The following is a 25151-nucleotide window of genomic DNA, read 5'->3' on the forward strand; positions in this document are numbered from 1 at the left end:
GCTACTGCAGTCCTGGTTGCCATGGTTACTTAGCAATATTAGAAGCATCATACTTACCTGCTGGCTGATGCGCTGTCTGTGTCCGGCCGGGAGCTCCTCCTACTGGTAAGTGACAGGTCTGTGCGGCGCATTGCTTAATGATCTGTCACTTACCAGTAGGAGGAGCTCCCGGCCGGTCACAGACAGCGCAGCTCGCAGGTAAGTATAATGCTTCTACAAATTGCTAAGTAACCATGGCAACCGGGACTGCAGAAGCGTCCTGGTTGCCATGGTTACCGATCAGAGCCCCGGCGATTAAACTGGGACTCCGATCGGTACTCTCCGCTGCCACCAATGATAGGGGGGAGATTTTAATTAGGAGGGGGAGGGGGGGGGCACTGGCCACCAATGAGTTAACTACAGGGGAGGGAGGGGGGGCCGGCCGCACTGGCCACCAATGAGTTAACCACAGGGGAGGGAGGGGGGGGGGGGCGGCCGCACTGGCCACCAATGAGTTAACTACAGGGGAGGGAGGGGGGGCCGGCCGCACTGGCCACCAAGGTGTTAACTACAGGGGGGGGGGTCTGCCCCCTGCTGCCTGGCAGCACCTGCCAGGCAGCAGGGGGCAGTCATGTACACAGTTCTTTTAGTATATTCTAACCTGAAGCGTCCCCATCACCATGGGAACGCCTCTGTGTTAGAATATACTGTCGGATCTGAGTTTCACGATCTAACTCAAATCCGATGGTATATTCTAACATAGAGGCGCTCCCATGGTGATGGGGACGCTTCAAGTTAAAATATACCATCGGATTGGAGAAAACTCAGATCCGATGGTATAAAAGGGACTCCTGACTTTACATTGAAAGTCAATGGGGGACGGATCCGTTTGCAATTGCACCATATTGTGTCAACGTCAAACGGATCCGTCCCCATTGACTTGCATTGTAATTCAGGACGGATCCGTTTGGCTCCGCACGGCCAGGCGGACACCAAAACGGCCTAAGAGAGAGTAGAAGGAGAGATAAGCTGGAATGGATGGAATCGGCAATAGGGAGGTAAGCCTCATTCACACGTCAGTGTTTTGGTCAGTGATTTCCATCAGTGATTGTGAGCCAAAAGCATGTGTGGCTCTAAACACAGAACAGGTGCAAATCTTTCCCTTAGGGCTCATGCACACGACCGTGTGCTGCCCGTGGCCATATTGTGGCCCGCATACGGCGGGTCCACAATACACAGGGCACCGGCCGTGTGCAGCTGCATCATGGATCACGGATCAAAGACCCATTCACTTCAATGGGTCCGCAATCCAGTGCTTCTGTGGTGTTTCTGGCCGTGCCTCCGCACTGCAAAAAAGTAGTGCATTCACCCCGGATGCGGATCGTGGACCCAATTCAAGTGACAAGAGTGATACACATCAATTCCTAATCTGTCTTCTATGTAAGACACGTAGCTGAGGATTATACTGCAGGGCCCTGGTGCATTTATGTCCTTTTTTTTTTTTACTTTTGGATTTTGGGGCTTTTTTTAATTATTGCATCTAACTTTTGGGACAAATATAAATGTATTTCACTTGGGGGCACATTTATTAAGAGGGGGTTTTAAAGTCCTAAGCTGGGAGTAGTTCCGCTGGCCTCTTCATAACTTTGGCGCATACAGCGCCAATTCTAGAAGTAAGCCAGCTTCGTAGCTGTCTTAGCCCTCTTTCACACGGGCGTTGCAGGAAAAGGTGCAGGTGCGTTGCGGGAACATGCGTGATTTTTCCGTGCGAGTGCAAAACATTGCAATGCGTTTTGCACGCACTTGAGAAAAATCGGCATGTTTGGTACCCAAACCCGAACTTCTTCACAGAAGTTCGGGTTTGGGATCGGTGTTCTGTAGATTGTATTATTTTCCCTTATAACATGGTTATAAGGGAAAATAATAGCATTCTGAATACCGAATGCATAGTAAAACAGCGCTGGAGGGGTTAAAAAATAAAAATAAAAATGTAACTCACCTTAATCCACTTGCTCGCGCAGTCCGGCATCTCTTCTGTCTTCTTCTTTGCTGTGTGCAGGAAAAGGACCTGTGGTGAAGTCACTCCGGTCATCACATTATCCATCACCATGGTAAAAGATCATGTGACGGACCATGTGATGACTGGAGTGACTTGACCACAGGTCCTTTTCCTGTGCACAGCAAAGAAGAAAACAGAAGAGAAGCCGGACTGCGCGAGCAAGTGGATTAAGGTGAGTTACATTTTTTTTTTATTTTTTTTTATTTTTTTTTACCCCTCCAGCGCTATTGTACTATTCATTCTGTATTCAGAATGCTATTATTTTCCCTTTTAACAATGTTTAGCTCAGTTTCGTTAGACGGACACAAAAACGCTGCAGGCAGCGGTTTGGTGTCCGCCTCCAGAGCGGAATGGAGACTGATCGGAGGCAAACTCATGCATTCTGAGCGGATTCCTTTTCCATTCAGAATGCATTAGGGTAAGGCTCCATTCACACGTCCGCAAAATGGTTCCGCATCCGTTCCGCAATTTTGCGGAACGGGTGCGGACCCATTCATTCTCTATGGGGACGGAATGGATGCGGACAGCACACAGTGTGCTGTCTGCATCCGCAATTGCGGAGAGCGGCCCCAGTCTTCGGGTCCGCAGCTCTGCAAAAGAGAGAACATGTCCTATTCTTGTCCGCAGCTTGCGGACAAGAATAGGCATTTCTATGGGGGTGCCGGGCTGGTGTGTTGCGGAACCGCAATTTGCGGGTCCACAACACATCACGGACGTGTGAATGGAGCCTAAAACTGATGTGTTTTGGACCGCTTGTGAGACTGACTGAGCCATCAGACTGAGCCGTCAGAGCAGTTCCCTGATGGAGTCATTGTCCATCAGAGAGCCTGCTAAAGTTGGAAAACACACAGAAAGTGAAAGCTGTACAGTGAAAACTAAAAAAAAGTTTTAATAAAGACCAATTGAAATAATGATTTTACCAAAAATTAATAGAGTGTGATAATAAAAAAGGCCCTCAAAGATGTCCATGTTAGCCTTTAATATGCTATGACTATTAGATAATGTATGTAGTACAGACTATAATGCCCATAAGTGCAAATGAAATATTGGAGGAAAAAATATTTTAGCTCACCTCTCACAAACATATAAGCAGTTTGTTCCTGATGCCCTGAGGCAGCGGGAACACTGACTGTGTAGAAACCTTCATCTTCTTTGAAAGCAGGAGACCCCCTTAAGGACACACCCAAGCCTTCACAGCTTATCTTCCTGTCTTCTGTCTCTTCCAATATTGTTCCTGTTGATTTAAGCAAAAAGGTATGTACAGTATGTGCATGTATTTTCTCACACATTTTCTAGTAACATCAAGACCATCTTCTAAAACTATGACTATCTTGTATTAACATTTTAGGACTTATGAACACCCTCTGCACATGCAAATATAATATATATATTTACAGTTATAAAATATACATACCATCTCTAAACCACTGAACACTTGGCTTGTATCTTTCAAGACTGGAGGAAACCGAACAAGACAAGATAAACGATTCCTTCTCCTTTGTAAACACTGGTCCCAAGGCACTAGTAAATTCACCTTCATAAGCTGGCAGCAAAGCTACAAGGTACAACAATACAATAAATAGCTAATAATTTAAAGATAATAGACATTAAGGTCACAATATTTATAATATATAACTACACACGATACTGAGGTGGTTTTCTCACGTAAGAGATTAATCATAATATACTGTAACAAAGATATGCCATCAATGTCTGGTGATTGAATTTACCAACTTCTAGAACAAAGTGGCAGTAATAAAGTGAACTTTGCTTAAATTTTGGCTGCCCATTGTAGTCAATCCTGACCATGTAGACTTAGAAAATTCAGAGGGCAGCTGACAGTACCCAAAGTGATATGAAGCGTATCAAGTGTGGCTGCCACTCCAAGCAACTAGCATAATTTATGTTAGTTGAACTTGCATTATTTGATATTGTTGGAATACCCCAGCAATATATATTATTTAATTATATAAATAGGTGTAACTAGCAAATGTATAAACCACTCAATTTAAAAAATATGCCTGCATCCACCTGAGAAAAAGCTGTAAAGTCATGGCCACTAGGTGTCTCACTTCCACCTAAGTTGCAGTCAACTGCCTGTTGTCAGGCAAGATCCATCTCTGGTAACAGAGACTCAGAAGAGGGCTGAGAGGAAGTGGGGGCATGTCAGAGCTAGCTGAGCTTATGAGCCTTTTAAAACAGCTGCTTCTACACTGTTTCTGGAGAGCTGAGAATCTCCTGTGTGCCCGTTAGTGTGATTTTTCCCTCCTTATCAGCTTTCTGAGCTCTCTAGAAGAAAACATAGTGGGAAAGGATGTCACAGCAGTACAGTGCTGGCAGAAGGGAGATGCCCCCTGCTTCTGAGTGAACTTCATCTAGCTGTGCAGCTGAAACAAGGAATACGGCTGAAATAAACATTAGGGAAGCCCAAACATAACTGTTCCTTCACAGTTATGATTGTACAAAGAAGCACAGCCATTATGCAAACTTTTTTTTTTTGAAAACTCAGGTACACTTAAAGTGAGAAATCTCTTAAATGATGAGTCCACGTGTGCCAATTTTCTTCAGCTGAAATCCGCAATTCCACAGGAAAATCATTGTGCATTACATTTAGACTTTAATTTGGATTGTGCTGTGGTTTTACAGTAGAGTTAACTTCTAACGGGGTGAAATCAACTGTGAAAATCTTCTACAAATCCACAACATAATACACATGTTGCAGATTTGAAAATCCCCATCCACGTGTATTGAAGTGAAATTTTTTCACAGCAAATCTGCATCTTATTGTTCATTTTGTCTTTAATGCAGGGGGTAATATAATTTTTAGGTATAACCATTGTACTCTCCTGTCTCATTTAGCAGTTTGATATATGCATCATATGTAAAACCAGTAATATTAATTTGTTACACTCCTGATGAAACTTGATAGTTGTCATAATCCAATACAGATAGACTAATAGCCGTATATAACATGTTTAGCTAAAAGGTTTAGAGATTCACTTACCAGGATATGTAACAGAATCCCAGCCAGACTGTAACCCTAGATATTCTGCAAAAAAAAAAAGGATACTTTGGTTACAGTTTCAGTTATGGTTAAAAAGGTTGTCTGCTTTATTTTATATTGATGACCTATCCCTTAGTTCATCAGTATCAGATTGGCAGAGGGGCCAACTCCCGGCAGCGCTGCTGATCAACTGCTTGAAGAGAAAGCAGTGCTTGGGCTAATGCTGCCTTCTCCTAATTGTTTACCTGCTCGCCACTGCAACTGCACTGCAGATGGAATTATAACTACATCACCTCATTCACATCAATGGGACGGCTACTTCAGATTTAAAGTTGTTATCCAATTTCACAAACAGCCCCCCCATGTGCTGGGCCCCTCAGAGGGAATGTACTTACCCCACTTCCTGCGCCGCTCCTGGTCCCCGCACCGCTGCTTCTCCCTGTACATGGATGAAAACATCCGGTGTCGGGGGGAGCAGTCAGCTGCAGGCAGGGACGGGGACCAGCCTCCCTAGCGTCACCTGCGATGTGAAATTGGATAAACCCTTTAAGAAAATAGGAGGGAGACACCTCATTTAAGTGAATGGGACAGCAGAGTTGTAAATATAACTGTTCACCACTGCAGTTGTGACAGCAAGCAGGTGAACAGTAAAGAGAATGCAGCGTTAGTGGTCTTACACATTCAGTGCATAAAGGGTTTGTCCCACGAAAAATACTAAATTTTTTTTTTAAACCAGCACTTAGATCTAAATACGTTTGTAACTGCATGTCATTAAAAAATTTGAATAGCCACTGAATTATTTAATAAAAACCTATCGGTATAGCATGTTTAAGGATAAGACATATTTATCAAAAAACATGCGACATTTGATAAATGTGGCATAGAGTACTCCAACACAGACGTAAGCAAAACTCCTTAAACCTAGCACGTTTTCCTAGAAAAGCTTCTCCAGTTTTCCTACTCCACCTTGCTATTGGAGTGAGATCGTGACATTTTAATTTTGCAATGTTTAAAAAAATATCTCAATGATAACTCTGGAGTGAAACTCATTAACATAGCTGACCAAGCCCACTTTCCACCCACATTTCAAAACTGCAGTAAGTGGTATAAAAATGCAAAAAGTCCCCAATTTTTTGCCTAAGTAAGTGCAAAAAAGCCCTACTTTGCCCTACCAGAAATCGGGAGTGAAGGCATGATAAATTGGGCACATGGTGTATTTTTAGACCAAAGAAGAATCAGGTCTCAGAATACCGTATGCTGAAAACACTGAACTCTAAACTCTCTACTGAACAGAAAAAGATATCACTAGAATGCACTTGAACAAGCAGAGCAAAAAGGTGACATTTCTGAACTGTGTACTCGTGAAGGTTCATCTAGTCTATATTTGGCGTGTACATTAACCGCTACAGGACCGCCGTACGCAGGATTGCGTCCTGGCGGCGGCCCTGCTCTTCTGGGTGGACGCATATACGCGTCCTCCCGCGAGAGCCGAGATTTCCTGTGAACGCGCGCACACAGGCGCGCGCGCTCACAGGAATGGAAGGTAAGCGAGTGGATCTCCAGCCTGCCAGCGGCGATCGCTCGCTGGCAGGCTGGAGATGTGATTTTTTAAACCCCTAACAGGTATATTAGACGCCGTTTTGATAACAGCGTCTAATATACCTGCTACCTGGTCCTCTGGTGGTCCCTTTTGTTTGGATCGACCACCAGAGGACTCAGGCAGCTCACTAAAGTAGCACCAAACACCACTACACTACACTACCCCCTGTCACTTATTAACCCTTTATGAACCACTGATCACCACTGATCACCCCATACAGACTCCCTAATCACCCCCCTGTCATTGATCACCCCCCTGTCATTGATCACCCCCCTGTAAGGCTCCATTCAGACGTCCGTATGATTTTTACGGATCCACGGATACATGGATCGGATCCGCAAAACGCATACGGACATCTGAATGGAGCCTTACAGGGGGGTGATCAATGACAAGGGGGTGATCACGCATATAGATTCCCTGATCACTTCCCTGTCATTGATCACCCCCCTGTAAGGCTCCATTCAGACGTCCGTATGATTTTTATGGATCCACGGATACATGGATCGGATCCGCAAAACACATACGGACGTCTGAATGGAGCCTAACAGGGGGGTGATCACGCATATAGACTTCATGATCACTTCCCTGTCATTGATCACCCCCCTGTAAGGCTCCATTCAGACGTCCGTATGATTTTTACGGATCCACGGATACATGGATCGGATCCGCAAAATGCATACGGACGTCTGAATGGAGCCTTACAGGGGGGTGATCAATGACAAGGGGGTGATCACGCATATAGACTTCCTGATCACTTCCCTGTCATTGATCACCCCCCTGTCATTGATCACCCCCCTGTAAGGCTCCATTCAGACGTCCGTATGATTTTTACGGATCCACGGATACATGGATCGGATCCGCAAAACACATACGGACGTCTGAATGGAGCCTTACAGGGGGGTGATCAATGACAAGGGGGTGATCACGCATATAGACTTCCTGATCACTTCCCTGTCATTGATCACCCCCCTGTAAGGCTCCATTCAGACGTCCGTATGCGTTTTGGGGATCCGATCCATGTATCCGTGGATCCGTAAAAATCATACGGACGTCTGAATGGAGCCTTACAGGGGGGTGATAAATGACAGGGGGGTGATCAATGACAGGGGGTGATCAGGGAGTGTATATGAGGTGATCACCCCCCTGTCATTGATCACCCCCCTGTAAGGCTCCATTCAGACGTCCGTATGTGTTTTGCGGATCCGATCCATGTATCCGTGGATCCGTAAAAATCATACGGACGTCTGAATGGAGCCTTACAGGGGGGTGATCAATGACAGGGAGGTGATCAGGGAGTCTATATGGGTGATCACCCCCTTGTCATTGATCACCCCCCTGTAAGGCTCCATTCAGACATTTTTTTGGCCCAAGTTAGCGGAAATATATATATATATATATTTTTTCTTACAAAGTCTCATATTCCACTAACTTGTGTCAAAAAATAAAATCTCACATGAACGGGGAGTGCACCTTTCGGATTTCACCGGTCATTTTTTACAGATTTTGATTGCAAACTTCTTCTCACACATCTGGGCCCCTAGAATGCCAGGGCAGTATAACTACCCCACGAGTGACCCCATAGTGAGTTCATGGAAGTTTTTATTTTTTGTCACAAGTTAGTGGAATATGAGACTTTGTAAGAAAAAAAAAAAAATCATAATTTTCCGCTAACTTGTGACAAAAAATAAAAAATTCTAGGAACTCGCCATGCCCCTCACGGAATACCTTGGGGTGTCTTCTTTCCAAAATGGGGTCACTTGTGGCGTAGTTATACTGCCCTGGCATTCTAGGGGCCCAAATGCGTGAGAAGTACTTTGCAATCAAAATGTGTAAAAAATGGCCTGCGGAATCCGAAAGGTGCACTTTGGAATATGTGCCCCTTTGCCCACCTTGGCTGCAAAAAAGTGTAACACATCTGGTATCGCCGTACTCAGGAGAAGTTGGGGAATGTGTTTTGGGGTGTCATTTTACATATACCCATGCTGGATGAGAGAAATATCTTGGCAAAAGACAATTTTTCCAATTTTTTTAAACAAAGTTGGCATTTGACCAATATATTTATCTCACCCAGCATGGGTATATGTAAAATTACACCCCAAAACACATTCCCCAACTTCTCCTGAGTACGGCGATACCAGATGTGTGACACTTTTTTGCAGCCTAGGTGGGCAAATGGGCACACATTCCAAAGTGCACCTTTCGGATTTCGCAGGCCATTTTTTGCAGATTTTGATTGCAAACTTCTTCTCACACATCTGGGCCCATAGAATGCCAGGGCAGTATAACTACCCCATAAGTGACCCCATTTTGGAAAGAAGACACCCCAAGGTATTTTGTGATGGGCATAGTGAGTTCATGGAAGTTTTTATTTTTTGTCACAAGTTAGTGGAATATGAGACTTTGTAAGAAAAAAATAAATAAATAAAAAATTCATCATTTTCCGCTAACTTGTGACAAAAAATAAAAAGTTCTATGAACTCACTATGCCCATCAGTGAATACCTTAGGGTGTCTACTTTCCGAAATGGGGTCATTTGTGGGGTGTTTGTACTGTCTGGGCATTGTAGAACTTCAGGAAACATGACAGTTGCTCAGAAAGTCAGAGCTGCTTCAAAAAGCGGAAATTCACATTTTTGTACCATAGTTTGTAAATGCTATAACTTTTACCCAAACCATTTTTTTTTTACCCAAACATTTTTTTTTAATCAAAGACATGTAGAACAATAAATTTAGCGAAAAATTTATATATGGATGTCGTGAACTGAAAGTGAAAAATTTCATTTTTTTGCAAAAAAATCGTTAAATTTTGATTAATAACAAAAAAATTAAAAATGTCAGCAGCAATGAAATACCACCAAATGAAAGCTCTATTAGTGAGAAGAAAAGGAGGTAAAATTCATTTGGGTGGTAAGTTGCATGACCGAGCAATAAACGGTGAAAGTAGTGTAGTGCAGAAGTGTAAAAAGTGGCCTGGTCATTAAGGGGGTTTCAGCTAGCGGGGTTGAAGTGGTTAAAGGGGTTTGTCCCGCTGCTGAAAATGTTTTATAACTGACTCAGAATTACATAAAACAATAATATAAGGGCTATTCACCTTACTGTTTCCCCACCACACCAGTTCTGAGTCTTGCGGGGTCCAACACCGGTCTTCCTTGTCCCACATGACCATGAAAGAAATGCCCGCTCAGCCAGTCACTGGCCACAGTGGTGACCTGCCTTAGGTTAGTGGCATTTGAGTTAGTGGCATTTCCTGTGTGTTGAGGTGGAATCAGGAAGTGGAGACCGGAAAGGAGCGGTAAGAGTCAGAGTTGTAGCGAGAAATGTTAAGGTGAGTAGCCTATATTTTATTGTGTTACACTGTCATTGTCCACTCAACCCCTTTTAAGGTGAGTCGTTTCTTGCATAACCTAAGTGAGGTACAGGATACAGGATATTTGAGTCAGGATATTTGATTCACATGGTATACTGTTAAATAAAAAGCTATTTGGGTCTCTGTTCCAACAGCTAGAAGCGCATAAATAGTAAAAACTAGATAAGGGGACATATGGAATTTCTGAGTGTCAAGGCAAGCCAACAGAATTTGGAGACCCTGGATTACCTGTGGATAAACAAATTTTACACATGTTTAAAAAGGTGTGATTTTGGTGTTGCTTTGTCCATTGCTTTTTGTATACTTATTTCACCCATGTTTGTATATGAAAGTGAAAATTCAAAAAGTTCAGTATCTACCCAGGGTCCAAACAGTAGCAAGTTCAATCTCTGATATCTTGGCACTTACGTCTGACAAGCACATTAGCAAAAGAAGTTGCCTGCCCAAAACTATTAGTAGCCACAACACTATAGTCAGCAGAGTCTTCCATGGAACATCTGTTGAGGACAAATGAAAATCACAGTCATTGATGTAGTATGGTACAATTAATTTCTAATAATGGGCTTATTCACACAAGTGTTTTTCTCTTCTGTGCTCTGTCCGTTTTTAAAACAGACAGAATATGGATTCATTCAAGCCCATAGGGCTATTCACACAACCTTTTTTTCTAGGATCTATGTGCCCAATTAGTGCATGTCTATTTTTGGTCCAATTTTTTACTCCCATTCAAGACTATACATTTTTCATAAATCATTTTTTTTTTTGTGGTTGCAAAATCAGACTGTCAATTAGGGTCCATTCACACGTCCGTAGTATGGGTCCGGACCTATCCATTTTCAATGGGACCGGAAGAAGCTGTCCGCATCTGTATTTCTGGTGCGCGGCCCCGAACTTCCGGTCCACAGATCCCGAAAAAAATAGAACATGTCCTATTCTTGTTCGCAATAGTGGACAAGAATAAGCATTTCTAGAGGAGTCCGCAATACACAACGGAAGTGTGAATGGACCCTTAGGCTTACAATTGTAATAGACCTGTTTCAGACGAGTGTGTCCTGCACGGAAATCATTCTCAGTATGTGACCGTGATCCCCTGTTAAGTGCACTGCTCGTTTCTCAGGAGAGGACGGTATTATAACGATTTACAGTGATCCCTTAAAATACCATGGCCTCAAGATACAATATTTTCAGCATACAATGGTCTTTTCTGACCCATCGTAAGTTGAAACTAGACTCAACATACAATGCGTCAGATTCAGATCAAAGCAATCAATGCCACTTCTCTAGAAAAATAGCTGGATTAGTTGCTAGTTAGCAGCTATTTCTGACTGTTATATGTAAGGACTTGTTTTATCTGTCTTAGTTATCTGCTTATTTTACTTGAATCTTCATTTTCTCTTATCTTGGCTGACATTTTGGGGCCTTGGAACCAATTACTTAACTTACAATGGTTCAACATACAATGGTCCTGAAAACAAGGTTAGTTAGTGGTCTGTAGTTAGTGGCCAGATAACCTGTCTACTTTTACACTCTGTTTGTGAGATCCGTTCAGGGCTCTCACAAGCGGTCCAAAACGTATCAGTTTGCATTCTGAATGGAAAAGGATCCGCTCAGAATGCATCAGTTTGCATCAGTTCAGTCTCCATTCCGCTCTGGAGGTGGACACCAAAACGCTGCATTTTGGTGTGCGCCTCCAGAGCGGAATGGAGACTGAACAGATGCAAACTGATGTATTTTTTCTCTGGCACAATAGAAAACGGATCCGTCCTCCATTGACTTTCAACGGTTTTCAAGACGGATCAATCTTGGCTATGTTAAAAATAATACAAACGGATCTGTTCTGAAAGGATGCAGACGGTTGTATTATCTGAACGGATCCGTCCATGACGAATCCGCACAAAACGCGAGTGTGAAAGTAGCCTTGTTTTGAACCCTGTGTTGGAAATGTACACCAATTGCTGTGGAAGTACGCTGTTTTGCTGTGACAAGAGATAATATAGCTGGCTGTGGCCAGTTTGCAACCAAATCTATGATGTTGGAGTGTCTAAGCTTGTTTGTACCTTTTATATATGTGCTATGCTTGGTTTTACCTATATATGCAGTACGCACTATACCTGGTCATATAACTCTTTGTATGTGCTATGTTTGGTCACACCTATTATATTAGGTATGTGCTATCTATATTTACAGGTAAAACAAGGCATAGTACATATGTAAAGGATATATATACAGTGGATATAAAAAGTCTACACACCCCTGTTAAAATGTCAGGTTTCTGTGATGAGACAAAGATAAATCATTTCAGAACTTTTTTCCACCTTTAATGTGACCGATAAACTGTACCACTTAATCTAAACTGAAATCTTTTAGGTGGAGGGAATAAAAAATATAAAAAATTATAATGTGGTTGCATAAGTGTGCCCACCCTCTTATAACTGGGGATGTAGCTGTGTTCAGAATTAAGCAATCACATTCAAAATCATGTTAAATAGGAGTCGGCATACACCTGCCATCATTTAAAGTCCCTCTGATTAACCCCAAATAAAGTTCAGCTGCTCTAGTTGGTCTTTCCTGAAATTTTCTTAGTCACATCCCACAGCAAAAGCCATGGCCCACAGAGAGCTTCCAAAACATCAGAGGGATCTCATTGTAAAGACTGTCACCATCAAGTGGAGAAAATATGGCACAACAGTGACATTACCAAGAACTGGACGTCCCTCCAAAATTGATGAAAAGACAAGAAGAAAACTGGTCTGGGAGGCTACCAAGGAGCCTACAGCAGCATTAAAGTAGCTGCAGGAATATCTGGCAAGTACTGGCTGTGTGGTACATGTGACAACAATCTCCCGTATATGGGCTATGGGGTAGAGTGGCAAGACGAAGGCCTTTTCTTACGAAGAAAAACATCCAAGCCAGGTTACATTTTGCAAAAACACATCTGAAGTCTCCCAAAAGCATGTGGGAAAAGGTGTTATGGTCTGATGAAACCAAGGTTGAACTTTTTGGCCATAATTCCAAAAGAACACCATACCCACAATGAAGCATGGTGGTGGCAGCATCATGCTTTGGGGCTGTTTTTCTTCAGCTGGGGCCTTAGTTAAGTTCGAGGTAATTATGAACAGTTCCAAATACCAGTCAATATTGGCACAAAACCTTCAGGCTTCTGCTAGAAAGCTGAACATGAAAAGGAACTTCATCTTTCAGCATGACAACGACCCAAAGCATACATCCAAATCAACAAAGGAAGAGCTTCACCAGAAGAAGATTAAAGTTTTGGAATGGCCCAGCCAGAGTCCAGACCTGAATCTGATTGAAAATCTGTGGGGTTATCTGACGAGGGCTGTGCACAGGAGATGCCCCCGCAATCTGACAGATTTGGAGTGTTTTTGCAAAGAAGAGTGGGCAAATCTTGCCAAGTCAAAATGTTCTGGAGGACTTTGCTATATCCTCTCCAGCACTGGATCGGTCAGGTGTCTCCTGGCAATGCCCTTGAGATGGTGGACCTGGTGTAATGCTATGACGCTACCAGGAATCTAAAGGAGGGTACTGTCGGAAGGGAGGTCAGCAAACCCTGGAAATCTCCACCCCGGTCCCGGAGATTTGAGCTGATAAAACCCGCCCGGGATGTACTCACGGTGGATCTGGCTCCGATAGTCTGCTGGTGGTGTCAGGAGCCTGGTAATATAAGAGCCCATGGACACTAACTAAGGCTACCGTCAGTTGCTATATGCCAGGAGGCTGTGTGCAACAGGTACCCCAGAGTCTCTAGATCACTTGTGGGAGTCACTCAGGCAGATGCTCTGCTGGACTCAGGGAGTCTGATGACCCTAGTAAGGGCTACACTGGTGCGGTCCACTGAGTATACTGGCCGGAAAGTCGGAGTGATGTGCATCCACGGAGACTTAAAAAACTACCCCACCGCACTGGTGTTTCTAACCACGGTGGCCGGTAGATGGACCCACGAGGTGGCTGTCGCCACAAATCTAAATTATGAACTTATAATAGGGAGAGGCTTTCCGGTCTTCCCGACACTGTGGCCTGCCATGAGAGTGACTGATACCCATGAGACAGGGGTAACCCTAGCAGAATGGCCCGGCTCTGGGGGGAGACCAGAACCCTGGGAACCTGAGACAGAAGGGCCAGCAGTAGGGATGACCGCCACTTCGGTAGAAGAGAGGGAGACAACCCCGCTAAGTGTGATGGTGGGAGGCGTGGAGGACTTGCCGCTGGGGCCTGAATTGGCAGACCTCAATGTCTCCGGGGATAATTTTGGCACCGCCCAACATCGGGACCCAAACCTCCCTCCTTGGAAAATGTGTTAATAGTAGATGGTGAACCACATCAACCAGGGGCAGAGTCAGTGTTTCCCCGTTTTGTGGTTCATCAGGATGTGTTGTATCGGGTAAACCAACTACGGGGTGAGCCTATTGAACAATTGGTGGTCCCCAAGACTTATCGCAAGTTTGTGTTAGATCTAGCCCACCAACATGTTCTCGGGGGTCACCTGGGGCTGCAGAAAACTCAGGATTGTATTCTACAGCGGTTTACTGGCCCAGCATATTCAAAGATATGGAAGAGTTTTGTAAGCCTTGCTCGACCTGCCAGATAACTAGCCCCCAGCCACATTTCCGTAGTACCCTAGTACCTCTCCCGATTATCGAAGTACCGTTTGACCGAATAGCTATGGACATCATACACCCAGTACTGAAGAGGGCATCAACACATCTTAGTCATTCTAGACTACGCCACTCGGTACCCGGTGGCGGTGCCACTGCAACATACCTCGGCCAAACTCATAGCTAAAAAGTTAATGGAGATGTTTTCCCGAGTAGGACTACATAAAGAGGTTCTGACCGACCAAGAGACCCCTTTTATGTCTAAGGTCATGAGGGAACTCTGTAAGTTGTTGCACATAAAACAACTACGGACGTCCGTTTACCATCCACAAACGAACGTCCTGGTAGAACGGTTTAACCAAACATTCAAAAATATGTTGAAAAAGGTAGTGTCTAAAGATGGGAAGGACTAGGACCTCCTTCTGCCCTATCTCATGTTCGCACTGCGAGAGGTACCCCAGGCCTCTACTGTGTTCTCGCCCCTTCGAACAGACACCCTCGTGATCTCTTGGACGTGGCCAAAGAGGCGTGGGAACAACAACCCACTCCACATAAAAGTGTAATTGAGTATGTTACCCAGATGCAAGATCAGATAGAGACAGTGTTGCCTCTTGTTAGGGATCATATGGAGGCAGCTCAGCGAGCCCAGAGTCGGGTCTATAATTAGCAGGCTCGGGTCTGGATCTTTAACCCGAGTGATTGGGTTTTGGTTCTGGTGCCAACCGTGGACAGTAAGTTCCTGGCTAAGTGGCAGGGGCCCTACGAGGTACTCAAGAAAATTGGAGATATAAACTACAAGATACACCAGCCAGGGCGGCGAAAGCCGGAGCAGGTTTACCATGTGAAACCGTGGAAACATAAGGAAACCTGTACAGAAGACAGCCCATGCCCGGGTTTTCTAGGAGAAGAGGTACCGGCCCCTCTGTCCGATGCAAGAGAGGCCACAGTAAAAATTGCTGACAGGCTCTCCTCTAAACAGACTTAGGAGGCCAGGGAGTTTGTTAGTCAAACACGGATGTCTTCTCGGACCTCCCTGGACACACCTCCATAATTCAGCATGACATTGTCATTGAGCTTCAGGCAAAAGTCTGATTAAAACCATACCGGGTACCCGAGGCTTTTTCCTACACAACAATGCTACGGACAACTCGCAGACTGAGTTCTCCCCATAAAGGCAAGTTTTTATTGCTTAAAGGAAATTTAAAATGAGCGCAGTGTAATATATAGTTCAGTTTTGAGTACTTGATTGCATTCTAAAATACACGCGTTCTTGTAGCTGTGGAGTAGCCCTAGACCCCCCCCCCCCAACCCAACACTGATTGGAAGAAACATTTGAGCTACTCATAGTGCAACTTGTGGAAGAAGAAAATACTAGTATGCTGGCTGAAAAATGATAATTCTATTGTTTGTAAAACAGCATACATTGTATTACTGAGATTGCCCTCTAGATGGCAGCATAACTCAAGGTTATTCAGAGTGCTTTCACATCAATATCAGCTGGTTAATATATCCAGAGATACAATTCCACAAAATTATACTGAAGATCCCAAATATCTTACAGCAGCTTTACATTATTTTGTAATGATATTATATCCTATCATGCTGAAATAATATAAGAAATACAATTATTTCACATTCTTCTGTTCTCTACAGGGTGTCTAACTAATATATTTTTGAATCTGAGGTTTGTGACATTCCAACACATTGTAACAAGGGATATTTAGGAATATTTAACTTTCTTTGGTTTAAATAATGTGCATATGTTATATTTTCTCAAATCAGTCACTTTGCTTAAAGGAAACCTATCATCTTGAAAATGCAGTGTAATCTACAGGCAGCATGTTATAGAGCAGGAGGAGCTGAACAGACTGATGTATAGTTTTATGGGCAGGGGCGTACACAGATCTCACAATATGTTTATTATTTTTTTATCATGTAGAAGAAATGTAAATTAAATACAAACTGTAATTTAAAAAAAGTTGCCTTAAGGCTACTTTCACACTTGTGGCAGGACGGATCCGACAGGCTGTTCACCCTGTCGGATCCGTCCTTCCACTATTTCGCCATGCCGCCACTCTGTCCCCATTGACTATAATGGGGACGGGGGGGAACTCCGGCGCAGTAAAGCAGTTCGCGGTGGGAGGCTGCCGGACTAAAAAGTCAGACATGCAGGACTTTTAGTCCGGCGGCCTTTCGCCGTGCTCTGCCGTGCTCTCCCATTATAGTCAATGGGGATGGAGCGGAGGTCCGGCGGCACGGCGAAAAATAGCGGAAGGACGGGATGAACAGCCTGTCGGATCCGTCCTGCCGCAAATGTGAAAGTACCCTTAGCCTCAACCACTTTATCCGACTTTTATTTTTGGAAAAGTGGAACAGGTGCTTCAAGTATATGATTCTCATTCTGAACACCATATTTCTCAATGTACTTACACCAAGAAACTGGCAAAAATACATTGATAAATCTGCTTTTCTTCTATTACAAAGCTAGCTGACTGCCTACAGTACAGCTACCAGTAGGGGGAGCTCAGTGAATAGGAAATAATAATACAACTACCATGGAAGATATACTTTGTATTGAGCTTCTTCCTAGAGGCGGTTGTTTGAAAATGCAGTGCTTTCATGTAGAAGAGAAGAGCAAGTTCCATGTGGGAGAATTTCTTGACGCTTTGTGGTTTGTGGTTTTTTAACCCCTGATTAACCCCCTGATAGACTGAATGGGACAAATTCAAATTTCTTGTCAAAGTTCGGCAAAGCAGCCGAATCACATTTTTAAAAACTTTGCTCATCACTAATTACCATAGAGACTATAGCTGCAGCAAGTGAGATTGTTAATTTAGGTTTCTGCATCTGTGCAGACTCAATAGACTAGGCATACAGTGCACAGGAAATACTTGTAGCAACTAGAATGGGAACACGCTTGTATGGAAAATGAGCAGTTCCTAGTGCATGTAATGGAAGTGCGGGATTCTGCAAAGAACTGGCAGGAACAGAGCCTAACAGATCCTATTGACTATAATGGGATCTGTTAGGTTTCCGTTCGGGGGAACGTTTTTTTTACCGGAGAAAAAAGTCCTGCATGCAGGACTTTTCTCTCTGCTACATTTGACAAATTCCGTGACAGAAGCCCCAAACAGAGCTTCCAACACAGATGTGAAAGCAGCCTTAGGCCTCATGCACACGACCGTTGTTTCATTCCGTGTCCGTTGTTCAGTTTTTCGTGTTTTTCTGCGGACCCATCGACTTTCAATGGGTCAGTTGAAAAGTCGGCTAATGCACCGTTTGTCATCCGCGTCCGTGATCCGTGGTTCCAGTCTGTCAAAAAAATATAACCTGTCCTATTTTTTTCACGGAAAACGGTTCACGGACCCATTCAAGTCAATGGGTCAGTGAAAAAACTTGACTTAGACTTTTTTTTACTTTCCTTCATGTCTAATGATCCTCCAAAAATAAAGGAAGATACACGGAAACAAAAACAGAAACAGATCACGGAACGACGGAACCCCATTTTGCGGAACGGAACACAACAATGATCGTGTGCATGAGGCCTAAGCCAGACTTTGACCCAGTTGATATTCTACAGTTTTAACTCTACATTTGCTTTATTTGCAAAATCTTCCTTTAGCATACACTTCTGAACGATTTATAAGAACCTCCTTGTGGTACTGGACATGTATTCAGCAGTGCCCTTTCTTAATTGCATAGTGATGGAATTAACACAGAGCGGCAGCTGATTGCACTTCTAGGGTAGGACAGAGCTCAATGACAGTGGTAAGAGTACTAGGACTTACAATAGGAACTTATTAGCTTCCTCATATTGGTCCCCATGTATAGAATAAAGGGCACCCATCCCATGTCTCTCTCCACAAGGACAGCTGTGATAAAGGAGAAGTTGTATGGACCTGCAGTAAAGCATATGTTTTACCATACAGCTGTATGGGAGATAGGAAGAGCTGAGAGAGCCCTTGGCTTCCGTATCTCCCATAACAGTTGTAGCCCCTTCAGTTTAACATTTATCACCTATTGAGTGGATTGGATTTCTTTTAGTCCTGTGCCAACTCTTGCTGATGGAAATACTCCACATACTGCGGAGGGTCAGTCATGGAAATCATGCAACTACTAAAATTACTGAACCATGCTTGTGGCTGGTGGCCATGATTCCACAACTGGATGTTCTCTCAATCCACAGTTACCTGTTTGACCATTTCCTTATGACCAGTTTGCAAACTCCCGAAATACTTATGTTAAAAGGGATTACTTTACCTGCGTATCTCCAAGGTAAGCAAGCCAAATTCATTAAGGATTTTATATTTTCCAGGGGGTGATGTTTTCAAGTCAATAGGCTGCCCATTCTTGAACCTGTAAAGACAGTCCCAGAAGCACATTAAAGGACGTACAATAAACTTCTACATATGGTTGTTAGAAATCCCATATTTTACTTTTCTTGATTGTATGTCCTAATCCTAGGTTGCTGGCTTAAAAATGAATTTTGACATGATACTAGCATAGCTTGAAAGGTGTTCTGGTAGGACATGTGCGCCAGGTACAAAAGGGGGTCGCCAGAGAGTTTGGCCAGGGTATGCAGGGTATCTTTAATCCTGAGTGAAATAAAGCCTAGATAGACCTCTGTAGGTACTTTTCAGAAGTTGCCACCACCACTTTCCAAAACAGATGGGTTGTATAGGTTTATAAAGTACTGGAAACTCTTAGGAACGTCATCTATTGTATCAGAGGCTACTGAATTTTATTACATGACACGTAGGCTCATATTACTATCTCTTTCTTTACTAGATTAAACAGCAGCAAAGAAAAAATACAAGTCAAACAAGTTGCCATGGCAACAGAACCCTCCCCATATGATCCAGTATAATAGGTCTGGACCCCGAACACTCCTCCTCTTTCTTTGCTGCTGCTTCCACAGATAAGTACTTGTGTGGGCTAATCTGTGGGGCTTCATTTTGTTAAGGGCATTATCTCCCTTCTCAATTTATTTAGGCAATTGTCCTATTACTTTACTGTGTATAAGGTTTACTGTCCGTATATTTCTTCCTTAGGTATATATATATATCTATGTTAATTTCGTTATTCTATTGTTCTGTGGGTATCCCTGAGTTGTTTTTTATTCCACAGGATTCGGTCGGTTAATTCCGTCTACCTCCCCCCGCCTGTTTACCCTCTTACTTTACAGGTTCGCTCTCCTGTGCGCTCCCGTCGGCGGCCGTTGTCTCGCGGGACTTCGGCCGCCATATTCTTATCTTGTCTTCTGTCCTGCTTCTTCTCCGGTTCTTCGCGCCGTTTCTTTGCCCTGTTCTCGCGGGATCTCGCGCTTCCTTGCCCCCAGCATCGCGAGATCTCGCTCGCGTGCGTTCACTGTGTATTCCTTGCTCCCAGCATCGCGAGATCTCCCTTGTGACCGTTTGTTAGTATATTGGTGCGGACGTTTTTTTCCGGCAGTAGCGCTCTGTTCCTTGCCTTAGTGTTTCCTGCTGGCTCTAGGTTGGTTATCTCTGGGGCCCTTACACATATTAGTGCCCCGTCCATATACTCTCTACTCTGATCCTGTCCCAGGTCATATTTTTTAGTCAGGCATATATAGCTGCTTTAGTTTTACCATGACTGATCACAATCAGCGCACCCCCACTCCTAGGGACTTGGAGCAGTTGTCTCTGGCCCAGGAGTCTGTTGCTGGTCAGTCTGATGATCAGGCGCTGGCGATTCAGCGCTCTGTTGCTATGGCCATTCAGTCCGCTATGGGGTCCATGGCTTCGGCCATATCGCACTCCATTTCTGAAGCTTTCCTTTTGCATAATCCGCCCTCTAAGGATAGTTCCATCCCTGCACCCTCTAGTTCTCGGGCACCTGCCCCTGAATTACCTGCCTCCAGAACCAGTAATGTTGGTGAGTTACCTGCCACCCTAGATAGCGCGCCTCATCCGCGCAAAAGAGCCTAAGCCCGCCAGGCAGAAAAGGCGAGGCAGTGGAAATGCGCCAGAGCGCAACATGACACTGAATCTGACTCCGATCATTATTCGGATGAGGAGGCACAGGATGATTGTTTTTACGGTACAGAGGAGGAGGGTTTAGTCCCTTTGGATATGGACCCCCCCCCCCGGTCCTTCTTCTAACCCGGCCTTACCCCTTACTTCCAATACTGACGGTTCCGTGGAACCCTCCTTGGCCATACTAGACCCAGCGGGAGTACCGCTTTTTGATCCGGATGCACTTCACCATCCCAGATCCGCTGAATGGCTCCCCTCTGAGCATGTTGCCAAATACTTGGAGGCGAGAGTTCGCCAACCTCTTAGTAAAGAGGCTAGAAATAAGTTACGGGCTGAATGCCCCAGGCCAATTGTTCCCAATAAGGTCTGTGAGACCCCTATTGTGGACCCCGAAAATGTCCCAATATTTAACGAAGTCAGGATGGAATCCCCGCAGAGGGCTTGAATCTGCTCTAAAAGCCTGCCAAGACAAGGTCTTAGATATTTTGGGCCCCCTGACTAAAATATTTGAGTTGGCTGAGGCCGCTAAAGCTCAAAACACGCTGGTTGACCCGGAAGAGCTACGAGGTTGGGTCCAGCGTGCAGTATGTATCACTGGAAATATCAATACGTCCCTCTCTATTGAGAGACGTAAGGCCATATTGTTTAAAATTGAGCCAAAACTCTCGAATTTGGCATTAACGGAAGCAGGCAAGGATGCTCAAGGCCTCCTTTTTGGAGATTCTTTTATAAAAGATCTCTCCCGTTTTGTTGGGGCCTTTACAGCCTTGGATAAGGCTCAAACGTCTATGAGACGCGTTTTTCAAGGTCGGGTCTCCACCAGGGCCGGCAGCTCTAGGGGCCGCCTGTCCGGCCGTTCATCGTTCCAGACCCGTGGTTCGGGTCGAGGCTCCTTCATGTACCGCAACTCCAATCAGGAATCCAGACAGCCGTCTACCTTCTTCCCCTCTCGTGGCCCGGCTTGGAGATCCAGAGGCTCCAGAGGTTTCCCAGCTTCAAGACGTCCATTCGGTAAGTCTACCAACCCCATCCCTTTCTTCAGTTTCCTGTGTAGGGGGAAGACTCCGTCTTTTTTCCCACGTTTGGGCTACAATAACCTCGGACCCATGGGTTCTCTCTACTGTACTAGGTTTCCGAATAGAGCTAACCAGATCTTAGATCTACATTCCCCCTCCAGACCCGTACCACCTTCCTGCTTCAAAACTCCTCCTTTTGCACAAGGAATTATTGGCCCTATTCCGGAAGGGCGCCATAGAGCCGGCCCCATCTTCCTCCCTGGGAGTGCTAAGCAATATGTTTCTTGTGGCCAAAAAAGGGGGCCAAATGCACCCTGTGATCAACCTCCGGCCACTAAAGGCCTTCGTCCTTTACCGCCATTTCAAAATGGAGGGTATTCACCTCTTGAGAGACATGCTCCTTCACGGCGATTGGATGGTAAAGTTGGATCTGAAGGACGCCTACCTGACTGTACCAGTGTCTGAGGTTTCCAGGGACCTCCTTCAATTCCGATGGGGCAAGGAGATATGGAGATTTACTTGTCTCCCATTCGGTCTTTCCTCAGCTCCTTGGGCCTTTACAAAGTTATTGCGCCCGGTTGTCTCCTACCTTCGCAGTCGAGGGATCCGTCTCATCGTCTATCTCGACGATATCCTTCTTATGGCTCTGGATCGAACTACCCTTCTGACGCATTTGAGTTGGACAATGGACCTACTGTCCCGTCTAGGTTTCCTGCTCAACCTAGAGAAATCCTGTCTCACTCCGGCTCAGGAGATGGAATTTTTGGGTTTTTCCATCAATTCCATTACAGAAACTCTCAGTCTCCCGTCTTCCAAGGTCCAGGCGATTCGCAAAGAGCTTTACCGGACTCTATCTCTCCCGCAGGTCTCCCTGCGTCAACTGGCCCGTGTCATCAGCCTCCTTTCGGCCTCTATCCAGGCAGTTTTTCCTGCTCCCCTGCAATACCGGGCCATGCAACGCCTCAAGAACTCTCATCTTCTGGCGGGCCTTTCGTATTCGGACCTGATCACCTTGGACGTGGCAACCAGGAACGAGTTGACTTGGTGGATTGGCAACTTGGAGGTCTGGAACGGCAAAGCGATTTTCGCCTCTCGTCCGGATTTTACTGTCGATTCGGATGCCAGCCTTCTGGGTTGGGGAGCCTTCTGCGACGGAGTGACCACTGGAGGACGCTGGTCTGCGGAGGAATCTGCCTTGCACATCAACGGCCTGGAGTTGCTCGCGGGCACCTTCGCGATTTGCAGTTTTGCGAATGGATTGACCGGAACCTGCATCAGACTACGGATGGACAACGTGTCGGCCATCCGTTATGTCAACGCCATGGGAGGCACGCACTCATCGACCCTGTCCCGACTGGCTCGGGAATTTTGGACTTTCTGCCTTTCCAGGGACATCACCGTGGTTGCAGAGTACCTACCCGGTCTCCACAACACTCACGCGGACTGGAGTTCGCGTTTTCTTTCCGATTCCAGCGATTGGAAGCTAGACTCGACTGTGTTTGCTTCTATATCCTCCCTTTGGGGACCCTTTTATTTGGACCTTTTTGCGTCCCGCTTGAATTCTCAGCTGCTCCGTTTCTACAGCTGGCGTCCAGATCCGGACGCGGAGGCAATAGACGCCCTGTTGCAAGACTGGTCGGGTCACCTGATGTATGCCTTCCCACCATTTGCCCTGCTTCCCCGTGTCCTGGCTAATATCACCCGTCGCACCAAGACCAATATTCGTTCAGTGTCTTACCCATGTTTCCCGGATTCTCCGTCTCTATGCCCGGTCGCTTGTCTGAGAGAATATGAGTCCCGTACTTCTTCTCATCGTATCTCCTCCTGTTCTCACCTTTTGCTATCATATCGCCGTCCTTTTCAACCTGTCACCAGCGTCACCTTGGCCAGATGGGTTAAATGGATTATGTCCCAAGCGGGAGTGGATACCGCGGTATTCACCGCACATTCCACCAGAGGTGCTGCTGCAACTTCCATGGCAGTCGCCGGAGCACGATTGGAGGACATTATGCGTCTGGCGGACTGGTCCCGGGTGTCTACATTCCGTGAGTTCTATTTTCGGCCTTCTTCTCATGCTTTTACTTCAGTTGTTTCCCAGCTTTAAACTCGCAATATGAGCCTCCGTGTCATGTAATAAAATTGCATGATTTTCCTATTTTATGACGTAAAGTCATGATTTTATTAAGGACACAGAGGCGAGTATTGCCCCTCCCTTCCCTCCCTGATTTATTCGGTTGTCATTTTACTTCTGAGATTGATACCTTCATTATGCCATGTTTTTAGTCTCCTACTGTATTTGAATGTTCCCTTGCTGCAGAACATCTTGTTAATAGCGTTGTCCTTCTTCCTTAAAAGGTTGATTACCCTTTGTTTTTCAGTTTTTTCTTTCTCAGGATGAACTTACCTATTACGCTACAACGGCTGACTGCAGCGTCTACCTTTTCGTTTTCCAGCTCTGCGAATCCGGTTCCATGAGGATTTCGTCTTAAGTTTTCCTTTTCAGCTGGAACTTTTCTTCAAGTTGGATTGTTCAGTTCTTCTATTACGGAATCACCATCAAAGAAAGAGGAGGAGTGTTCGGGGTCCAGACCTATTATACTGGATCATATGGGGAGGGTTCTGTTGCCATGGCAACTTGTTTGACTTGTATTTTTTCTTTGCTGCTGTTTAATCTAGTAAAGAAAGAGATAGCAATACTCGCCTCCGTGTCCTTAATAAAATCATGACTTTACGTCATAAAATAGGAAAATCATGCAATTTTAAGGCGTTGTCCAAAATTAGAAAAAAAGGGACAGTTTTTTCCCAAGTAACAGTGCCACTTTTGATTACCCTGTGTATTGCATTGCAGCTAAGCCTTATAAGCCTTATAGGATGAGATGCAAAAGCAGACAGAGTCAATGGAATTTCCTGGAATTGATGACGAAATTCATAGTACTTGAGTTTCTGTGCAATTAAAGATCTAAAGATTTAAGCAGAAAATTCATCCATGCGTCAGATGACATGTAAAGTTAAGTGTTAGTACAGCCAGAGATTAATATTTCACGGTTTGGTCCATCGGACCTCCCTTGGTATTAAAGGGGTTATCCAATACTATAAACTGCCCCCCCATGTGCCGGGCCCCTCACAGGGAATATACTTACCCCGCTCCCCGTGCCGCTCCTGGTTCCTGCACCACCGCTGCTGCTTCTCCCTGTGTCGGGGGGGGGGGGGGGGGGAGCAGCCAATGGCAGGCGGGGACGAGCCTCCCTAGCATCGCGTGTGACGCTAGGGGGAGAAGTATATTCCCTGTGAGGGGCCCGGCAAATGGGGGCAGTTTATAGTATTGGATAACCCCTTTAAGGCTACGGTGAGATGTAGAAAGTCACCTTGGGCCTGGAGTGGTAACTGCAGGGAAAATGTAGCATTACATGGAGACCATTGAAATGAATGGCCATCTGATACAGCGCTGCTAGAATGGTAGCTATTCTATATTTTGACTCATAGAACTCTATGATTTCCTGCTCTACGAGTCCCTCTCT

The 25151-nt window shown here is 45.0% G+C and overlaps 1 protein-coding gene across 1 annotated transcript in view; it reads right to left on the minus strand.

Annotated features, from left to right (window-relative positions):
• MYOM3 (myomesin 3) overlaps nt 1-25151 on the minus strand; it is a 151091-nt gene that overhangs the window by 76434 nt on the left and 49506 nt on the right. The window contains exons 6-10 of the mRNA XM_044286798.1: nt 18882-18977; nt 10417-10505; nt 5043-5087; nt 3453-3593; nt 3111-3272 (exon numbers count right to left, since the gene is read on the minus strand). Coding sequence (XP_044142733.1) covers nt 3111-3272; nt 3453-3593; nt 5043-5087; nt 10417-10505; nt 18882-18977 — 533 coding nt within the window. The remainder of the gene's footprint in view (nt 1-3110; nt 3273-3452; nt 3594-5042; nt 5088-10416; nt 10506-18881; nt 18978-25151) is intronic.

The sequence above is a fragment of the Bufo gargarizans genome, chromosome 3, assembly GCF_014858855.1.
Source record: "Bufo gargarizans isolate SCDJY-AF-19 chromosome 3, ASM1485885v1, whole genome shotgun sequence".
In the NCBI taxonomy this organism is placed as follows: Eukaryota; Metazoa; Chordata; class Amphibia; order Anura; family Bufonidae; genus Bufo; species Bufo gargarizans.